Source organism: Macrotis lagotis, chromosome 8, assembly GCF_037893015.1.
Source record: "Macrotis lagotis isolate mMagLag1 chromosome 8, bilby.v1.9.chrom.fasta, whole genome shotgun sequence".
Taxonomy (NCBI): Eukaryota; Metazoa; Chordata; class Mammalia; order Peramelemorphia; family Peramelidae; genus Macrotis; species Macrotis lagotis.
The window spans coordinates 155,835,808-155,858,494 of NC_133665.1; the positions used below are offsets into that span (position 1 = coordinate 155,835,808).

Consider the following 22,687-nt stretch of genomic DNA (forward strand, 5'->3'; position numbering starts at 1 on the left):
ATGTGCCAGGGGCAGGACCTGAAGTAGTTTTCATTAGTGTCATAGCAGCTTTTTATGTTCTCCACCATACTGCCTGTCAATTTTCACTACCTTGCATCTGATTATAATGTTAGTGTCCAAACTGAGAGACCAAATTTCTGATAAAAGTTTTATATAGAGCTTCCTCTGATTCAAGTCACCTTAGTGAGAATCCCACCCTACAGAAGAAAATCAATTTTGGGGCTTCCTGCACATTTTTCTATCAAGGAAAAAAATATTCACAATGTTAATAAACTCAATCAATGATTTAATATGAACCAACAAATGTTAATTAGTCAAATTCATGTTCTTGGGAATCATTCAAAAACTATTGCTTTTCCTCTTTCCTTCTCTTAATAACATTTTGGAAATACTGGTGCTCATATTAACATCTTTAGCAAAAAAGTGAACAGTTAAAAGAAGTGATTTTTGGAGAGGGTGTGTGGGGGTATATGGGCCAAGTTATTCTCCAACTCCTGCCTTTTTGTTATGGTGATGTTCACTCACAATGAACTTTCTGACCAAGACTAGACTTTAGTTAATGGGTAGGAAAGGATTGAGTTCCTTGGCATCCCAGCATGTATCATGTTCTTGGAAAAAAAAAAAAAACATTGTTTCAGGAATTGTTTCTGTCTATAAGAAACAAATAGTCAGACACTACAGCTGCAGACACTTCAATCTGGATCAATTCAATAAAATTGAACAAAGAAAAGAGGGGGAAATAACCAACATTCATCTACATTAAACAATTTGATATTAGGGAACATGGAATATATCTGTATCAAATATCATTCATAAAGATAATGCAAACTGGAGACTTACAACTGTTCACTGTAAGTTTCATTGGCATCTTCTGTACAATAGTTCGCAATCTTGGAAAGGCTGCAAAGCAACAATAATCACTCCGACTATCATTTTCTTCCACATTTGCGAAGTATAGATCTCCCTTCTGGCTCATGTACACTCTTTCATCCTGTGGGATGTGCTGTAAATCTAAAAAGATCAATCAATTTGGTCATTAATGTCTATATTTAGTCTTCCTACCCTATTTGCCTATACAAATAAAAAATGTTCAGTTCTGATAAGGTCTCTCTGTCATTCAGCCCCACTCTTTTTCTATTCCTCTTTCTTTCCTCAGACTCTGTTGTCTCTTGCCCTCTAAAAGACTGATTTGTTTTTTTATCATTGTATTATTAGGTCCAATATGTCTGACACCTATTAGATTCTTATAAATGATCATTGAATTGAATTGAACTACATTAAATTAAATTTGGTGTATTGAGCATGTGGAGAAAAGACAAAGCTTTGGCATTTTTCCCCTCTCAATAAGACTTATTCAGAGTCAAACCAAACTACAGTGACAATGATCCACTTAGCCAATCCCTGCCACCTGATGTCATAAGAACAGAATTCACTTATTTAGAACCTTAACCTTAAATCAACCTTTACCTTAACCTTAATCTTAAAAAAGTGCTGAGTTAGCCCTAGCACCACTGATGTTTCATTAAAAATATAAATTAAAGATACAGTCTGGAATAGAGATAGGAAAAATGCATTGGTTCAGTTCCTTAATTTGTTCACCATTTGCTTATTTTCACAATTTTGATGTGACACAAAATGCAGGCATCTTCTTTGACTACAATTTTTACTTATGGAAGAGCACTGATATCACATTGAGTCAATAGATTTTATTTCTGTAAGATTTAAAAACAAAGACTCAGAGATTTACTCTCTCTCTCTCTCTCTCTTGATACACACACACACACACGCACACATATATTCAAATTCAACATAGCTGGTTTTCATGATAGATTAATATGCTAGATCACAGTCATACTGATTAGAACATCTATTATTTTTTGAAGGTTTCAACATAACCACCTTTCCCAGTACTCTATGGATCTAATTATTAAACTTTTTTTTAATTCAATTCTGTAGTTTTCTCTGTTTCTTTAGGCCATGATCTATTATCACTATCTGTTTCTGGGGCATAATAATCTTTAAACCTGAAGACACTAAGATCACCACAGCATTTGGTAGTAATTTTAATGTTGCTCTCCCAAAAATGTTTCTCATTCATGTCAGACTGTATTATAATATTTAACCTTCCCAATATTGACTGCCCAGTCATTAGGTATAAGTCCAACTAATGTCTATCCCTGTTCAATTCCAATTAAAATAAATGATCAATGAGTATAAGGGATTACATGTCTGATCCTGAGATAATTCATGAAAACACAAAGTCTAAAAGGAATATCTTTCCTGTAAAACAAATTAAAATCAATATTTGTACTTCATTTTCCAAGAAGACCATGCATGTGTAATGTGTATGTGTGTGTGTGTGTGTGTGTGTGTGTGTGTGTGTGTGTGTGTGATACCATAACAAACATATGAATTTTGAATGGCAGGGGTGGGGGGGACTGTACTAAGTCACCAGCTTCACTTTCTCCACCAGAGCCATCTGGGTCCAGGGTCTAGATATGAATCAAGATGTCTGGAGATGGTCCTAGATGAGATGCAATCAGGGTTAAGTGACTTGCCCAAAGTCACACCATTAGTATGAATCAATTGTCTGAGGCAGGATTCGAACTCTCATCTTTCTGACTCTAAGACCAGTGCTCTATACACTGTGCCACCCATCTGCCCAAAACAAATTTTAAACAAGTCACGAAAGAGGAAATGTACATAATAAAAATATAAAAATATAAAATATATAATCTATCTGTAAGATTCTAAAACTAACATCTCCCAACCTCTCCATCCATCTACATATTGAAGGATAGGGATTGGAACTGAGGTATGAGGAAAGAGTGTGAAAGGAGAATCAGCATTGAGATCAGTAAATACTAGCTCTTAAACATGCTACGCATATGACCCTGGGTAAATCTTGTACCTTTTCTATATCCTGGGTAACTGCCTAGGATTGTACATAGCACCAGTTCCACCACCCTCCCCAAATTAAAAAAAAAGTGCCTGCATAGGTAGAAAGAATTCCTCACCAGAAGATCAATAGAACAATGATATCTCAGATCCCCTTGCTATTCTTCTCTTCCTTTGGGACCAGGCCCTCTATTTCCCTGGGATAGTGTATCATAGGCAGATAAATACTATTCTAAGACTGTAGAAGATTGTAGCCTATGCCAAAACTCATAGTCCTGGATAATTGCCTGGGATATTGAGGACATTGCCCAGGGTCATATAAGCAGTATATATAAAAGTGCTAAACCCAGGTACACTAATCTCAACACTACCGCTTTGTCTGCTAGACCATGTTGCCTATGTATATAATGTGAAGTAACAAATTAAAGTATAAAGTATGTCTGTCTGTCTGTCTGTCTGTCTGTCTGTCTCTCTCTCTCTCTCTCTCTCTTTCTCTCTCTCTCTCCCTGCATCCATTTCCTTTGAAGGCCCAATGATCATAATTTCTAGCTTCATTTACTTACTTTTCTAAGATTAGCATGAGAGGCAACATGACCCAGTAGGTGAAGAATCCACCAAGAATCACACTTACCTGGGATGAAATCTGCCTCTAGCTTATACTGAAAATTCTTCAGACTTTGCTCTAGGACTAAAATTTGCATAACAGTTGTTTCTCCACCTTAGTAGCTATAGTTCCCCCTTTCTGAATTCCTTTCAGCAATGGAAGGCTTCACATATCCAGATCAATATAAAAACAAGTTCATGAAAATTCTATTCTTACTGGGGGAGACTAGGTAATGTAGTGCATAAAGCACCTGCCCTGGAGTCAGCAGTACCTGAGTTCAAATCAGGCCTCAGACACCTTGCTGTGTGGCCTTGGGCAAGCCACTTAATCCCATTTGCCTTGCAAACCCCCAACCCAAATTCTATTCTTACCTTCTCAGCAGAAGAAATCACTACTCACCCATATTCATCCAGTATATATGAAGCGGAGGGAGGCCTTTGGGGGGATTGCAATGTAGGACTATTGAATTCCCCTCTTCTACTTCCAGAGGTTCAATTTTTTCCTTTGGAAATTTTGGTATGCCTGAAGAAAATATAAAATTTTCATATATCCTTTTATCAATGTATAAGATATCCTTCATGTGAGGAATTAACACACACATCTTCCCTTCGAATATGTCCCATGCCATGATTCATTAACAGCTTCTCCTCTACTCTCAGGGCCAGTTCTCTATCAATAACTCCACACTTTTCAACTTCTTTCAGCTTCTTTCTTTTCCATCATAATAAAAATTCATGGATTGCAGGATTTTTCTGTTTTCTGTTTACATATACATATACATATATAAATATATATATATATATATATACATATATATATATGTATATATATATATATTTCCTGTACATAGTAAGTTTTTTATTGCCTTTGGTTTTGGAGCTTGCAAAGCTGCTACTGCTTCTGTCACCATCACCTCCTTCCCCAACTGGCATTAGATCCATTGGACCTCAGGATCAACTTCCTTTCCCATGTCACAGATCTCCATTTCTGACCTCCTAGATTGTTTTAGCTTGGAAGGAAATCTTGCTCTGATCTATTGTTGACTACTCCCCTCCAGAATTGGATTTGAGTATTGACTTTAAAATTATTTGGAGAGTAATATTGAGAGAGATTGATTGAATATATATTCCTACTCTGTCATCTTGGTTTCACACTAATACTACTCCCAAGTGATCAGCATAAACTTTAGTTATTGATTTTAAATAGCTAATGATCAGTTTATGGTATCAGTCTTATTAAATTAAGAAGAAAATGGGTGGAAATGACAGGACTATGGTACAAAAACTCCAAAGTTTCTTGAATGAATGAAAAAAAAGAGAAAACCTAACCACTGACCTGCATACCCCAGGTTCCCCCACCACCACCAGAGGTAAATTAATTTTTGAAATAGAGTTGCCTCTTAAGTAAAAGCATTTGCAGTCCTTTGTAAATTCATTGAGTCCTTACCAAGAAGACAAGAACTAACAAAACTAAATGGGTTTCAAGCTGCAAGGCTGACCATCCAGTCACTATCAAGAACAATAAATAAGCATCTCGACACCAGAACCAGAAAGATGAATCCCAGGCCAAAGTCACCGTATAAATATTACATGAAAGCAATCATTAAGACTTGATTATGAAATCCTATTCCAACTCTTAGGGTCAGTAAGGCATGTGAAAGTTCATGCAATATATCCCTCTGCCTGATAGAATCTATCCAGGGGATAACTACATTTTTATCTTCTGAGCAAAAAGGCCAAAGTTCACCACAGACAGCTATTATTTTTATTAGTCTAAGGAGTCCAAAGGTTTATTAGGACATTTCTTCTTGGTAAGCGTGCTACCTCCCTTTTCCTATTTTTCCCCTGTTCTTTTCCCCTTCTTCTCTAGAGGTTGAGGGAATTTGCTGACATTTCTCTAATCAAAGATCCAGCTGGACCAATGAATCATGGTTTTGTTTCAATTCAAGGACCCTTTCAGGCTCTTCTTTGAGGAAGGGAGGCCATGTGTCCAGTGCAAGGCCTTTTCAAGTTCAGACAGCCCTCTGTGGTTGGCTTTGTACATTCAGTCAATGACAGACCATCAAGAAAACCCTCCTCATCTACTTAAATTCACATCTCTTTTTATCTTTCGGCGCTTAGCATTTTAGAGGAAAGTTGCTATTTTTTCATGGAAAATATAGGGATATATTCATAACTAATTTTCAAAAGTTAATATTTTAATCTGAAAAATTGAAAATGCTATGGAATTTTAAGTATTTCTTTTTCTAAAAAAATTGTTTTTCCCCAAACCCCACTCTACCCTAACCAACACACTGCTAAAAAAAAAAAAAAAGAAACCATCAAATTAGCCAGATCATAAAATGACAGAATTTGAGAGTGAAAAATGACATCAGTGGCCATCAAGTACAATCTAAAAAGAACAAGTATCTTTTATAACATATTTTAAAAAGGTATTTCCACTCTGCTTTGAGACTTTCAGGGAGAAGAAATGAGTCTTTTCAAGGTGTCCCATTTCATTTTCAAACAGATCTCTTAATTTTGTTTATTTGTTTAGTTTTTGGGTTTTGCTTTGTTTTGCTTTCCTTTACTGACTTCAAAAGGAATGTTGATTGACTGCAAGTTCTATGTTCCTAGTTCTGTCTTCTGAGTTCATGTAGAAAAACCAAATTCCAATCTCTCCTTCATATGATTTTTTTCAGAGACCTGGGAACCATTCAGTCTTCTGAGTTTTCTAACCACCTTTTTCCCCTTTCAATTAATTTGGTGGGGTTTTTTTTTGCTTGCTTGCTTATTTATTCTCATTTTTGAAAGGCAATTGGGTTAAGTGACTTGCCCAAGATCACACAGCTAAGTAAGTATTACGTGTCTGATGGAGGACTTGAACTCAGGTCCTTCTGATTCCAAACATGATGCTCTATCCATTGCACCTCCTAACTACCCCCTTCAATTAATCCTTAAGACATATCTGGACATTGCTTATGTCTTTATTAGACTGAAATAGTAAGAACTGAATAAAATGCTCAAGACTGAAGTAAGAAGTAATATAGTCTAAAATTTTCTATGTTTTTGCCAGTCACATTGTTTCATTTTTTTTATATTGATCTTCCAGGCCCCCAAAGTTTTCTCTAAGAATCACTCCCCATCAATTATTTGGGTAATTGATAGTTTTGAACCCAAGTGTAACTGTCTCTAATGAATTTCTTCTTATTAGATTCAGCAGTGCAGTTAGGAGAGAGAATACTGAGGAATCTTGGAATCAGAAGGATGGGAGTTTGAATCCAAGCTCTGGCATGGATTATCTGTGTGACTGTGGTCAAGTTATTTAATGCTGATTTTCTTGCAACCAGGGTCATCTCCAGTTATCCTGGTTCATATCTGGTCACTGGACCCAGATGACTTAGCAAGGCATTCCTCCTCAGTTTAGTTCAAATTATAACTACAGCTTCAAATGTAGTGCTACCACAAGCATCACTGACAACAACACATAGGCACAAAATAAGCCAAAATAAATATAAGCTTTAAACTGGAAAGCAGCCCAATATCATACCGTATACCAAAATAATAGGAACATTGATAAATGATTTAGACATCATAAGTAAATTAAGGTATGGAAATGTATATTCATCAGATCTATAAGTAAGGGAAAAGTTTATTACTAAATAAGAGATAAAAAGGATCACTAGAAGTAAAAGAGACAATTTTAATTACATGAAACTAAAAAGTCTGGGTAGAAACAAAACTATTGCAGCCAAAATTAGAAAGAAAATAGAAAACTGGGAGATGGGGAGAAATTGTAACAATTTTATATGATGAAAGTTTCATTTTGCAAAGCTTTAGGGAACTGAGATAATTTTTTTTTGAGAAATAAGAATCATTCCCAAATTGACAAATGCTCAACAGATATGAAGAAGCACTTTTCAGAAGTAAAATAAATGAAAGCATTCAACAATCACATGAAAAATTATTCCAAATTATTATTGATTAAAAAATGCAAAATAAAAAAGTTTAAAGTACTATCTCATATCTATCAGATTATCTTATATGAAAGAAAAGGAAAGGGATAAATATTGGGGGGATGTGAAGAGATTGGAATACTAAAGTATTTTTGAAAGAGTTGTGAATTGTTCCAACCATTCTAAAGAATAATTTGTAACTATGCCCAAAGATCTATAAAACTGTGTACACTTTGATATAACAATAACACTACTAAGTCATATCCCAAATAAATCAATTAAAATAGAATATGGCATATTTGTACATAATTATCTATAGCAACTATCTTTGTGGTGATGAAGAATTGGAAATTGAAGAAAGGCCTATCAACTTGGCAGCTAGGTTGTACAGTAGAAAAGAGTGTTGGATCTGTTGCTAGAAAGGCATGATAAGTTCCAGTCTAGGTTCACACTCTGACTACCTATATTACCCAAAGCAAGTCATATAACTCTCTGTGACTCTGGTTCCTCATTTATAAAATGAGCTAGAGGAGGAAATGTCAAACCACTTCAATGGATTTGTCAAGAAATAGGGTCACAATGAGTCATTCCTGAAACAACTGAACAAAAGACACTATCATCTATTATCTACCACTGAACAAGTGGTAATATATGATTATCATGAAATACAGTTGTGATATAAATCAGAAATGATAAGCAGGATGATTTCAGAATAAACAAAAACAAAAATTAAAAACATGAAAAAACTAATATGATTGATACGAAGTGAAGTGAAAAGTTTCAGGGATACAGCTTTTACAATAATATGAATTTTGTATAACAATGATCAAGATTGTGATAGATTTAGCTATTCTGATCAAGACAATAATCCAAAACTGTTCCATAGGACCCATGATTAACAAGCTATCCACTCAAAGAGAAAGAATTGATGAATTCTGAATGCATATTGTAGTATACTTTTTGTTACTTGATTATCTTTTTCTGATTTGTCTGTTTTCTTTGACAATCTGGCTAATATGGATATAAATCTTTCATGAATTCACATGCATGATTGATATCAATTTGCTTCCCTTTTCAAGAAGTTGGGGAGGGATAAGAAGTAAGGGAAAAAACATGGAATTCTTTCTTTTTTTTAACCAATGACTGTGGGGCAGCTAGATGGCACAGTGGATAGAGCCCAAGCCCTGGAGTATGGAGTACCTAAGCTCAAATCCAACCTCAGACACAATAATTAGCTAGCTGTGTGGCCTTGGGCAAGCCATTTAACCCCTTTGCCTTGCAAAAACAAAAACAAAAACAAAAAAACCTCTTAAATCAATGATTGCAAAAAACAGTTTTACATGTAATTGGGGAATATCTAATAAAATAAAAAGTCTTTTTTGTCCTTGGATTATCTTGATAGAATTAATTCATTTTAAAGTTTAACTCTGCTACCATTACTTTCACAAGATGATAAAATGTCTTGCTATCTTCTTATGAATATTTATATTTAAAATCTAAATTAATCAGTGAATTCCCTATGAAGTCACATTGATTCTTTCCAAAAAGTCCCCTTTTAGTCTTTCATTGGAATTGTATCATCTTCCTTTTTTAGTAGATACGGCTAGTTTTTTTAAACCTATGTAATTCTGATTTCCATTCAATAAACTTTTTTTTTTAAATCAGTTTGGACTTGACTGGGAAATTAACCTTAATATTATTAATATCCAATGAAATATACCTGCGCCTCCCTCAAAATAATTCTTGTAATGTCAAAACTTTAGTAATAGCCTTCATTCCTATTCTCAAGGCATTTACTCTCAATTAAGATGGGCTGAGCTTCACCCTGAATCCCCAAGCTGAGACCTTACTTCTAAAGAGATTTAGCTTAACAAATGTTCTTGCCTCTTTCATTAGAATTTATGGCAAGTTAGATCATGAAGGGATAATCAGAATGAAGTAGGTTTTCTTGATCAGATTGCCAAGAGCATCTGGTGCCTCATGACCAGACCTTACTCTCCATATTATGTCTCTCTCTCTCTCCTTTTTCTTCCTAAAAGTCTAAAATCCTTGTCTGTAATTTTTCTTGTAGGTTATTATGTACTAAGGTATGGATGTACAAGGGACACAGGCTGGCAATATTTATATCTTGAATAAAGATTACCTTTTTTCTCTATTTCTGAGTTTGATTTATTTCAGAATTAACAAAACCATTTCAGAGCAATCAGATTCCATCTTCTTTATAAAGCAAAAAATAAGTGAGACTGATCAGTCCTCTCCACAATAATTTAAGAACCAGAAACCAATTCTAACATGTTAATCTGAGTTTAATTTTCCTTCTATCTTTCGAAGGATGAAGTTAAGTTATAAGCTTCTCTTCTCTGACAGAGAGAACTTCATAAGCTATCCAGATAATGAGATCATTTCTGTCACATCATGCTTCCTTATGATGTTCCACAAATTTTTCATCTATTTCTTCTTTTGGCCCATGCTGTCTATACTATAATAATAAATCACTTACCCCCTCCCTCTTCCCTTCATTGAACTATAAATGCTTTCCAACATGCTTTGAGTGGGTCTTCCCACATTAGAATAATTTCTCAATATTATGCTGCTACCAAATTTTTACCTATTTTTATCATATTTCGATCTAGAATCATGTTTCAATTAAAAGTATTATTACAAAATCTTAGTAATAACTATGATACCATATTTATCTCCTTTCAACCTGACAGTGGATGCAGTATTCCATATTCATAATCTCCTGCCTAAGAATTTAGAAAAGCAACATATTGAAGCTCAATATATCAATTAGCATCATTTTGTTATAATTTCCAAGTTCCTTATTTGAGTTTTAAAACATGAATACATATCTATTACATACTAATATAGATGAATACATGTCTTCTATCCCATAAGATTTGTAGAGTGGAACCAATAAGTCATTGAATCAATTTTCCCAAGAGTTTCCAAAACTAGGAGACAGGAGACATTGAAGCAATAGTTTCCATGATATATGAAATATGCATTTTATGATAAGCAGACTTAGTATTGCCTCATATCAAATTTTATCACAACTTACTAGTTGGGTCCATTTTACTATGGAGCTAATTAATACACTATTTAAATCTTTCTTCACGGAGCCTCTTTCTTTAAAACCCAGGAAAATTGAATGATTCAGAGAGATAATGAAAGTTACAGGGCCCTAGTGTCTACAATTCAGTTTTAAACATGGCTATATAAGATACTATTTAAGTTTAAATTCCACAGTCAGTTATGACATTGGTGATGAATTCTATTTTTACAAAAATTGCCCAGTTCACTTTAATAAGAAAATGCAGTCTCTGCATTAGGACTTTCTTTTAGGAACACATTCAAAGTGTTTAAAATGCTTAACTTGTCCGACAGTTATTTAAAATAATAGTATACATAGCCAATATGCTCCCACTTCAGAGAAAATTTTAAATAGGCTCTAAAAACTTTTACTGTAAAATGCTCATTTTTATATCAGAGAGCAGACTGGTAGCTTAGTGGATAGATCATTGGTTTAGTCCTACCTAGGTATGTGACCCTGTGCAAGTAACTTAATCCTGTCTGTCTCAGTTTCTGCAAAATGCACTAGGGAAGAAAAGTAAAAGCTACTCTAATATCTCTGTCAAATGGTATCATGAAATGTCCGATTGAACATGATTGAAATGATTGAACAAAATTGTAAGACCTCAAACTTTGAGTCCAGTTCCACTTTTGCAAAAAAAGATCGGTCCATACTTATCAATTTCCTGAATAAAAACGTTCATGGGAACAGGAAAAACTGAGTGGGTGAAGTTAACTCCAGTCTCAAGAGTAATTTTTCAATTTGGCTAGCATCATTTATTGTTGCACAAATAGGCAGAGACATTGTTGTTCTAGTGACATTTAAACTGCTGAATTCTTTTGTTTAAATATATATTAAGTATATACTTTCTATCTCCATAGAATTATAAGTAATTGAGAGTTAAAGAATTTATTTATTCTTTACAAAGCACTAGCTACTAACATACTTCTGTGCATATATTAGCAGTTAATCAATAGTGAATTGATTGAAATATAATGAACCAACTTGAGCACTAAGAAAACACAAAGGTTAATAATTAAAATGGACAGAAAAATATCAAGGTCATTATTAGGTTCCCTTCATTTAGTCAAATGTTTCAAATTTGTCTATATTCATTAATGAGGAAGAATCTGACCTCTAACTGCTAAATTAAGAGAAATGATTAGAAGTTATCAAGATGTGGAATGACTTTTCTTTTGAAATTTGTTCTGTTATTTGGCCTGGATCGTAGAATCTTAGACAAGAGATGTCTATGTGTGTATGTCTGTGTGTTTGTCGAGATATTTTATCTGAGGAAAACATTGAAACCTGGAAAGCTCTCAAATTTGAAGAGGAATCTTTTAGAATAAAAATTATCAATATTGTTTTTTGCTATCATTAAAAGCAAAATGCTTAGGAAGTTGTTGCCTGGTGGGACAGTGGATAAAGCACCAACCCTGGAGTCAGGAGTACCTGAGTTCAAATCCAACCTCAGGCACTCAATAATTACCTAGCCGTGTGGCCTTGGACAAGCCACTTAACCCTGTTTGCCTTGCAAAAACCTAAAAAAGGGAAGTTGTTGAAAAATATAAGTATTAGTTGAAAAAATCCCTTGTGAAGGCTTGATATTTACTTTTTTTTCCCTTGCTATCAGCAGAAAAGAAAAAAATCACAAGAATAAATTCTTTTCTAAAGCTTTCAGTAACCTAAGGCCAGAAAAATTAACTTTTACTCTAATTATCCTTGTTTTTTTGAAGTTATTATAATGTAATCTGTAGGACTTAAGTAAAAATTTTAAAATGTGATTTAAATTAATTGTAAAAAGTATATTAAAAGAAATAAAAGTATGAAACAGTTAATGTCCAGTGAGCCAGTTCCAGTGTCAGTAAGACATACACATATGTTCTTTCTTCCTTCCTCTGACTTGTATTATGACCAAGAAAAGTCATTTTAACATCTCAGCACCTCAGCTAATTCTCAAAGACTATTAATTTGCATAGTAGATTCTTCTCTGCCTTGGTAGATCTTGTTTTCCTCTAAATCTACCAGTGAGTTCTCTACAAGAATGAACTGATAGACCTCCATATGAATGTGGCTTTTATGCAGTCATAAAACATACATACATAAAAATGTATACACACATATATACATATGTTACCTATGTGGACATATATATGTACTTTGATACTCACTCATGTGAATTGTGCTTATGTTCAAATATAAGTATATATTATATGTATGAAGGTATACTAATATCCTTCACACAAACCCATCTTAGTATTCTTTACTCATCAAATCATAGAATGTCATGCCAATGAAGCAGTTTCCTCATTGAAGAAGGATATTGTAACAGATCAGGCTTAAGGAGGGTGAATATTCCTCAAACACATTTTGGGCATATATTCCATGATTTAGGTGGCCCAATGGAAAGAGTGATGGAATTGGAGTTAGGAAAACCTAAATCCAAATCCTGCTTCAAACATTCAGTTGTAAGAAACTTGAGGAAGTCACTGGTTTCTATCAGTGTCAATTTCCATATTTTTAAAATAAACATAGTAATAGCATCTGCTCCTCAGTATTGTCATGTGAATTTGTTGTTCTTACTATAGTATCATTGGAACCTAGGAGATTTTTGAGGTCTTTGAAATAAAGGTTAGAATGTAAGTCAAGTTTTTTTTTTTCCCAGAAAAGAAACAAATCTTCCATGGATTTGAAATTAAGCTTCATAATTATTTCAGCTTAATATACAGAAAAATCAAATCTATGAATCAAGAGAGAGCTAATAAAGATTTTTCCTAAAATACTTTATTTTGCTGAAAATTTTTTTCAACTCTTTACACATAGAACCTTCTCACTCTTATCCTGTTTGTAGATCTCATCAAGGGTCCCCCTATTAGGGATAAACTCCATATTAGCGACTGTTTCCTGGTTGTCCTTCTATCCCATAGATTTATGAATAAATTCTATTCCCATATTTTAAACTCCCTATTACATATTTTCCTACTTCATTTAAATGAATCCTCCTTAAGGGAAAGGTTTCTCTTGATTTTTGTTTGTATTTTTAGCCATAGCACTTACCTGGCAGATGGTTAACAATTCATAAATGTTTATTGCCTCTCATCTTTTATTTGGTGATAACATTGTATAAAAGAAATCAAATTGAAATAGCATTGTAAAAACCTTCTGCTCCTATGCCTGGGAAATAGCCCTTTAAAAATGTAGAAAGCACCTTCTTGAAGGCAATTCTGTGAAGCAACTAATACTTGTAGGATTATTACCATTTAAATGATAAAACAAATAAATAAGCAATCTAAGTATGAATGACTTGACTATGAATGAATTGTAAATTGACAAAGTTTGACTTGAACTGCAGTCTTCTGACTCTAAGGCCAGAAACATTTTCCACTACATAGACTTGTTTTACTTTTGTGAACATCCTTTTCTTTATCTTTAATTTAGCAGTTAGATTTCTCTGGTGTTTCTTTGATTTTCTTGATTCCTCAGAGTATGTTGTTCTTTGAAGTCTTTTAATTGCTTGTTTGCTCTTTTTGTTAGATTTGGCTTTCTCCCTTCCTAGTGGGAGACTGTGTCTGTCTTTTCTAGGCAATAGCAACATTTTTTTCTCCTTCCTTGCTAGATCCAAATCCAAAGTAGTCAAAAAATGAAGCAGAGAAATAAATAAACTGATTTATTCCTGTGGTTATTTCTGCTTTTTTTGATGACCTAGAATCTCCTAATTAATGAAGAAATTGCTTCTGTGAATCAACTAGGTGACTTAATCATTGTACTATCTTCCTGTGGTCTTTAATACATAAGTTAAATCAACAGGCATTTATTTAGTACTTAATATATTTTGCTAGGGGATCTTTGCTCCATAAATACAATTATTTATTTTGTTTTTGCAAGGGTTAAAGTAACAAAGCTAGGTAATTATTAAGTGTCTGAGGTAGGATTGGAACTCAGGTCCTCCTGACTCCAGGCTGGTGCTCTATTCACTGTGCCAGCTAGCTGTCCATTGTTTCATGAATACAAAAACAAATGTAAAACATTGTTGCCTCTGTCCTCTAGAAACTTAAGTGGAATACATCAAGAAAACATATAAATAGGGGCGGCTAGGTGGCATAGTGGATAAGGCACTGGCCCTGGAATCAGGGGTACCTGGGTCTCAGACACTTAATAATCAATTACCTAGCTGTGTGGCCTTGGGCAAGCCACTTAACCCCATTGCCTAGCAAAATTAAAAAAAAAAACCCTAAAAAAAACCATATTAATAAATAGACAATGTATAGACAGTAAGTAAAATAGAAACATTTTCCATAGAAATAAGTAGAAAAAATATAAACAGTAATTATTTCAATGCAATGGGTGAAGGGAAGCAGTAGCAGTTATTAAGATTAGGAAAGACTTAAGTTGATAGTGAAGGTCTTCTCTGAGCTGAGTTGTAAAGCACAGCAGGGATGCTGAGATTGAAAAGTGAAGAGGACCTTTTAAAAGACCAGGGATGTTAAGAAATAGAAGCTGGGAGGGAATCTGTGCCAGACATGGGGGAAAGACTATGCAAAAGCAACAAGGACAGAGATGGAATGTCATGTAAGAGGTGTTGTAAGGAGTCTTATGGGGCTGAATGCTGGAGTAGAAGAGAAACAGAAGGTTGTGCTACAAAGGAAGCATGATGCAGATCATGATGGGCTTTTAATAAGGAGTCTGAACTTTAACTTAAAGAAAAGAGGGAACAGTTAGAACTTCAGGAGAAGGGAAGAGATATCCTTAGACCTCTGCTTTAGGAATGTTGATGGCTAATAGTAATAGGGAAATAGGGAAATATTACAGAGAGAAATATGTTTTAGAATTAATCTGTTCCCTTCCCAGCCCATTGTGTGAGTTATTGAGATGATGCCAATGAACTTTAATAAAATACCCATTAACAAAACAATGATCCTTGCCCAAGCCTGAAAGGATTAAATCTTTGAGTTACTGACTCTCACAACATATCTCTCATTACCTCAACTCTGCTTTCAGAACTACCCAACTCCACCTATATATGCCTACCTCTCCCTATTTCTCTCTTAAAAGTTCACTTCTGAACTTCAGAAAAGCCTGAAAGATTTTCATGAGCTGATGCTGAGTAAGGTGAGCAGAACCAAAAGAACATTGTACACATTAACAAAAACATTGTGTGATGATCAGCTAAGATGGACTTACTCATCTCAACAGTAGAATGATGAAAGATAATTCTAAAGGACATGTGCATCCAAAGAAGGAACTATGAAGTCAGAGTGCAGATCAAATTAATATTTCCAATTTTTAAAATTTGCTTTATATTTTATGGTTTCCCCCCACTCATTCTTCCCCATTTTGTTCTGATTCTTCTTTCATAGCATGATTAATATGGAAATATGTTTAACATAGTTAACAGTATATTACCTATATTAGGCTATTTTTTTGTCAAAGGGAGAGAGGAGGGAAAGAATGTGAAACTCAAAACCTCATCTCCCCAAAATTGTTGAAAATTATTTTTGCATGTATTTGGAAAAATAAATAAAATTTTTAAAATAAATAAATAAATAGATTCACCCTCTACTCAGTTGATTTGCTTGTCTTCCTCTGGGAGGCCAGTTCACTCTGGGATCCCCAAACAATCTCTCATGCCCCTACACTTATCCCCTAATAGTTTATCTTCTGATGAAGCTAGCCTACTCTTGTGGAGCATAGTCCCCCAGGTCAGCTCTCATGCTCCTATACATTTCTTTACTGTTCGTATTTGATGTGGCTGCTGCTATTACTAGACCCCCCCCCCCTTAAGGGGATCAGTGGCTTTCAACATCTTTACCTGTTCTGTCATTTTGCTAGCTTCTTAATTCACTTTCTTTACCTTAATTCTTCCCTAAAGAACTTTGCAAATTAACTTGTATTTTTTTCAGAAACTTCTGACTTAAAATGTAAGCCCTTTCTTACTCTTTTGAGACAGTCTTGTGATTTCTTCACTGTTAAAAAGAAACCCCAGCAATCCTTGCAAGCCCTTCCCCTGAGCTATTCTCCCAGCTTCAATAGTAGCAACAATAATAGTAATAATGATGGTGATAATAATAGCATTTACAAAGTGCTGCAAGTTTTGCAAAACATCTTATAAATGTTATCTTATTTGATCCACATAACAAGTCGACAAGGTAGTGCTGCAGTACAGGAAATTCTAGGCAGGAAACTATTGTGCCAGCAAATAGTTAATATATTCCTTTCTGTGCTCGTTGTGTACTAACAAGGTATCATGATGTGTATCCCATATTTTGTGCTGACTCCCATCCTATATATCTTGTTATTCAGACAAAAGACACCTGGAACTGCCATCTCAAAGGTATCTCACCAAAAGGGAATCTGAGGCACAAACAATTATTGCGCTAACAGAACACTAACTAGAAATACTAACACTACCTAACCCCCTCAGGATATGACACAGTTTTGGTATTGAACTATATGTAAACCAAAACCTAATTTTCATAAAATCTGTATGTGCACGCTCTTTCTAGATACCCACAGGAAAAGGCACATGCTCAGATGGGGACGAACTACACATTCATTTAGGAACCACTTTTATATTTCCCTACCAACTCTATCTCTGAGTCTTGGTGAGTTCATTCCTCTCCCTTTCTACTCCCCGATGAACACAAACCACAGTAGTATTATGATTATTCCCATTTCCCAGTCAACACAACTGAGATAGTGATAGATAAATGTCTTATCATGGGTCACACATATAAGAAGTGTCCAAGGTAGGATTTACCAACTGCCCTCTCCCATTTGAACCTCATTTGCCAGCACACTCGTTCACATCTTTATACTGTGTCAGAACAATTACAATGCTTCTCTAAATGGTCCTTCCATTTCCAGTTCCTAAACATTCCAAATAACCCAATCTACTCAAAATATGATAATTGGTGCACATTGTGAAATTACTTAACTGGTTATACTACTATTCATATTTACAGCTTTTAATATATCTTTTTGCATATTAAATTAATTCAAACATCTAAGAACAAACTTGCATTCCTCTTAAATTTGAAACTAAATAGAATTTGGTCTAGTTAGTATCTGAATCAGACAGCAATTGGGAATACTAGTGGTGGTAGATCTTGGAGGAATAATAGAGCAAAAAACCAGAATATGTTGTATTTTTAATCAAAAGACTAGGGTTGGAATCCTGATTCTTCTGTTTACTACTTGTGGGGTTTTATACAGTTCACTTAGCCTCTTGTGTTCACAATTCCACATCAAGAACCTGAAGTGGTTTGAATAGAAAAGTTCTAAGATGCCTTTCAAATTTTTGTCTATAATACTTCTATTGTTTTCTAATTCCTTCAGCAATCTCATCCTAAACCAGGCATTCATCATTTTCTGGTAGAATGCAAGCTCTTAAGGCTAGGTCTGGTTAGTATCTATGGAGGAGATCAGCTGGGGATATTAGATGTATGAGAACTTGGGGGATCATCTAGCAAAATGGAAAATATATATGAGTGGTCATCGGAAGACTAGGGTTGGAATCCGGGCTTTTCTGCTTACTTTGTGTGATTTTTATGCTAATCACCCAGCCTCTTTTTTGGCCCAGAATTCCACATCAATGTACTCAATGGGTTTGAGTAGAAGAGATCTCTAAGATTCCTTCCAAGACTGCATCTATTATCCTTGGATTCTCTTAACAATCTGATTCGAACCTATGAATTCACCATTATGTAGTAGAAGGTATGTTTTTTGAGGTCAGGGATTATTTCCATTCCCCCCCACCAGTCCTAGACTCTACCAGAGGTACTTCTAGGTATCAAGATGGATAGAGGTCTGGACCTGGAGTCAGTTATATCTGAGTTTAAATCTGGTCTTAGATACTTACTGGTTGTGTGACTCTTGGTAAATCATCTAACCTGTTTGCCTAGAAAACATCTAAGAAGCTCAGTGGTTAGAGTGTTAGGCCAGTACTTAGCAAACTTAAGTCCAAATGTGCCATCAGACACTTAATAGCTGTGTGAATTTGGATAGGCTAGTTAACCTCTATTTGCCTTAATCCACTGGAAATGGAAATTACAATTATACTCCAATATCTTTGCTAAGAATACCATTCCCCAAGGATGGTATTAGAGAGCTATGGTACATGAGGTTAAAAAGAGTCGGGCATAACAGAATGACTAAAAAACAATGCAGCTTTTCCAGAGCAACATGCCATATAATAGGTGCCTAATAAAATCTGAATTGAACTAACTTAACCAGAGTCTATTTTTTGAAGACTTTTGCATAGTTAGTAGCAACCCCTGTCCACTGGTGAAGGATTTTTCTTAGTATTTACATCATTTGGTTAACCTTTTTTGCAGAAGAACATTATATATTTTGACTCCTTGTTCTGTTACTGAGCTGGCCTGGTGAGCTTTTCAGTGTCAGAGACTCCACTTGAATAAGCTTGGCAAATTGCTAATAGCCCGCCCCTCATCATGGTGAATATGTGTTATTGGGCTTACAGGCTGTAACAGTCCTGGGTCCAGTGTTCCCTTGTAAATAGAGTTAATTTATTCTCATTTCCTGCATGGTACTCCATCAATCTGCTCAGGACAAAAGAGAAATAAGGCCGTTCTTTCTTCCAGCCCAAGAGCTTTCAATGACTTCATGCGAAGAAAGGACAGCCCACTCAGCACATTTCACTGTGGCCATTCACAGGCTCTGACAAATGAAAGCAACCACCCTTGCCTTAATTAAACACTCAAATCTCAAAGTTGCATGTATCAGCTAAGCAAATGGATCTTCTTTGGCTCATTTGCGTATAATAGGCAATAAGAACCATACGCTATTATACCCCCCATCACTATGATAATAAGTTTACATCTGTCTTAGGAGAGGTAGTGTTCAAATTAGAATTATCCTTCTTTTTTCTTCTGAGAGAAAAAAATACAGTGAGAAGGTAAAAACTGGAGCAATACTTGTTACCTTTTATCTTGCTTTATGGATTTTTTTTGTTTGTTCTGACATTCAAATGACATTATATTATTTCAATATATTATTACTTCATTGAATCTGTAATCTTATCAATTTAGGTCCTCCTCCTCCTCTCCCCTGCTCTCATCACAAATCATTCATCCCTAACTTCTAATCCTGTGCAACACTTAGAAGTTAGGGATGGATAATTCATGTTCTCCCATAAATCTTCCACTGGAAGTCTGTCCCCCCCCCCCCCCATCCATTAGGATTCTTCACATTTTGAGGCTTTCAATGAAAGCTTTTGAATCATTTTCATTAGATGACTAAACCTTGTCTTTATCCCTTTACATATCTCTTTGGGGATATAGTTTATATTATTTTGTGGCAACATTTCTTTTAGGGATCAGGCTTGTCAAATACTGACAAGTTTATCACCAAAACACTGAACATTTGGGGATGAATTTTTTGATTATTACAACTAAAAGAGAACACAAAAAATACACAAAAAATGTCTCACAGTTCCACGTCATTCCATGTGGTGGTGGGATAGCAAAAGGGGTCAATCAGCAAGATTGATAATTGTTAGTTGATAATTGTCAGTATTTCAAGTAAATGCCATGTATCAGTTAAATAAAAAGGTATTTATAATTATATTATCTTTCTCATAGAATTATTGTGAGAGGGAAAATGTTGAAACTGTAATGTATCATATAAACATGAATTGCTATCTTTTATGATAAATTTCAATTATTTGGAGATATGTAAATAGGCATTTTGTATATAATGCCAATTATAGACTCAGGAGGACCTCAGTTCTTATACAGACACAATCATTTGTTAGTTGTGTGATCTGTTGGCTACGATTTCTATATATCAACAAAATATAGATAAGATATTACATCAAAGGGTCATAAATGCCATATGTTTGTGTGTTGGCACATTGGACTTGGGATCAGGAAGACTCATCTTTAGCCTCAGAAATTTTCCAGCTTTGCAATCCTGGGAAAGTCATTTAACCCTGTTTACCTCAGTTCTGCTTCTGAAAAACATGAGCTGGAGGTGTATCTTTTCTGAGAAAACACCAAAATGTTAGCAATTAGAGGACATAGTGGATAGAGCACCTGAACTGGAGTGAGGAAGACCTGGATTCAAATATATCTGCAGATACTTACTTGCTATGTGAACCTGGGCAAAGTCTGATGTATCATCAAAAAAAAAATAGAGAAAAAGAGAACAAAAACAATGAAAACCCTAAAATGGGATCATTGAGGGTTGCACTGACTGAACCATAACAGCAAAAAAAGTTTATAACCTATAAATTGCTATATAAATCCAAACTATTACTATTATATTTTCCCTAAATCTTTTCTACCAGTTAAGCAACTTGTATCCCATGCTATTCAATTTTTCCCTGACTCTGGTTGTTCTTATATATACATACTTTGACTTTTCAGTGTCTCTTCTTAAATATGGTGCCCAGAGTTTTGTGCCCATACATTCAGGAACACACCTACAGACATCTGCTAATACTGTGTGTGGGGGGAAAACAAAACCATGTGGGAGATTGAAAGTGATTTATAACCAGTCTATTTAATTCATTGCTTCATCTTTATCCATGGAGAGAATGAATTATACAAGTAATTGTCTTATATAATTAAAGTTCAAGCCCTAACGTCTTAATTGCAAAAGTTTATTCTGTATTAAATTATGTCTACAAATGCTGGGCTCTTAATTCTTCCTTCATAGATCTGAATATATTTCAAAATTCTTAATCATAATTCCTACAACCAGATCTTGACAATTATTTCTTTGCTATAAACACTCTACCCCCATCACATGCAGAAAGTATTCTTTATGAGTAGGGAAAGTTTCCTTTCCTACCTTTGCATCTTCTGACCCTATAGTTCTGGAACACAGGAGGCACTAAAATGAAGCAACAGAAGTGACTTGTCCAGAGGCACACAGTTAGTGAGTGTCTGGATTTGAACTTCAATCTTCTAATCTACTGTGCCTCCCACAGACCATATCATTTTTTTTTCAGTTTTTGCAAGGCAATGGAATTAAGTGACTTGCCCAAGGTCACACAGCCAGGCAATTTTTAAGTGTCTGAGGCTGGATTTGATCTCAGGTACTCCTGACTCCAAGGTGGTTATTCTATTCACTATGTCACTTAGCTGTCCCCCAAACCAAATCATCTTCACAAGAGATTTGAGATACAGATTTGATACAGATATGGGAAACCTCTACCTTCACTTCTCTCTAAACTTTTTCTGACCACAAATATTCAACTCAACCTCCTGTATCTTCCTGGAAGCAGAGCGGCTGAAGAGTTCATTAGAGAGAAGCATAAATATACAAGCAATAATGAGGGCTTATTAAAAATAACCAATCTCTGCTGCAAAAAATAAGAAAACAAAAAAACAAAACAAAATAAAACAAAAATGTGTTTTACTTTGAGAAACTTACTTGGGACTATGAATTCGATTTCTTTTGACATGGCAGTTCCTAATTCATTAGAAGCAAAACAGCGGTATTTTCCTTGAAAATGAGAGATGTGGCCTTCATTTAAGATCTTAAATGTGCCTGTATTATTAGATGAAACTATCCTTGGATCAGAGGAAAGATTGAACTGCTCCTCATTCTTAGTCCAATGAAACCTGAAAGAGAAAGTTAATGTGAGATTAAAAAATGGGAAATTAGAAAATTATGCTTGATTTAAAAAATACATCATTCAAATAATAGAAAAGTCTAAAAATGACAAAATATATACATTGCAGAATGTGTAGAGGAGGACTTTTGAAAGACATGAAGAAGAGGGTGATTGGTTGCTAGTAAAATAAAAACATTTATTATAATTTATACAAAATGAGATTTATATGGATATAGATATGTATTTATAGACAGATTGAGATAGAGATTTTGCAGAGAGTTTACATATAAGTTTTATGTAATTTTATAATATATATGCATTTATAGACATTTATTATATACATGCATAACATATAAACATATTTATACATACACATAAGAACTTGTATTATGATTCAGGGACAGAGCTTCAATTTTGCTTGTCTTTTGTGGGGTGATTATCAAAAGAAAAACCAGACCTCAGTCCAGATGGATGGACAAAGATGTAGGCGTGGAACTCTTTCACAAGGATTAAGGTACAAAGTAATAGAATTAGTCAAAGTGAATAATGCCATTCCTGAGGAAGAATGTCTGGCTAGAAAAAGATTAGTCACTATGT

The 22,687-nt window shown here is 34.7% G+C and overlaps 1 protein-coding gene across 11 annotated transcripts in view; it reads right to left on the reverse strand.

Annotated features, from left to right (window-relative positions):
* Positions 1-22,687, reverse strand: part of CHL1 (cell adhesion molecule L1 like) — a 266,500-nt gene that overhangs the window by 82,033 nt on the left and 161,780 nt on the right. For all 11 annotated transcript variants that reach the window (XM_074198702.1, XM_074198705.1, XM_074198697.1 and 8 more), the window contains 3 exons: positions 21,907-22,097; positions 3,902-4,024; positions 841-1,011 (listed from right to left, as the gene is read on the reverse strand). In XM_074198702.1, the coding sequence (XP_074054803.1) occupies positions 841-1,011; positions 3,902-4,024; positions 21,907-22,097 (485 nt within the window). The remainder of the gene's footprint in view (positions 1-840; positions 1,012-3,901; positions 4,025-21,906; positions 22,098-22,687) is intronic.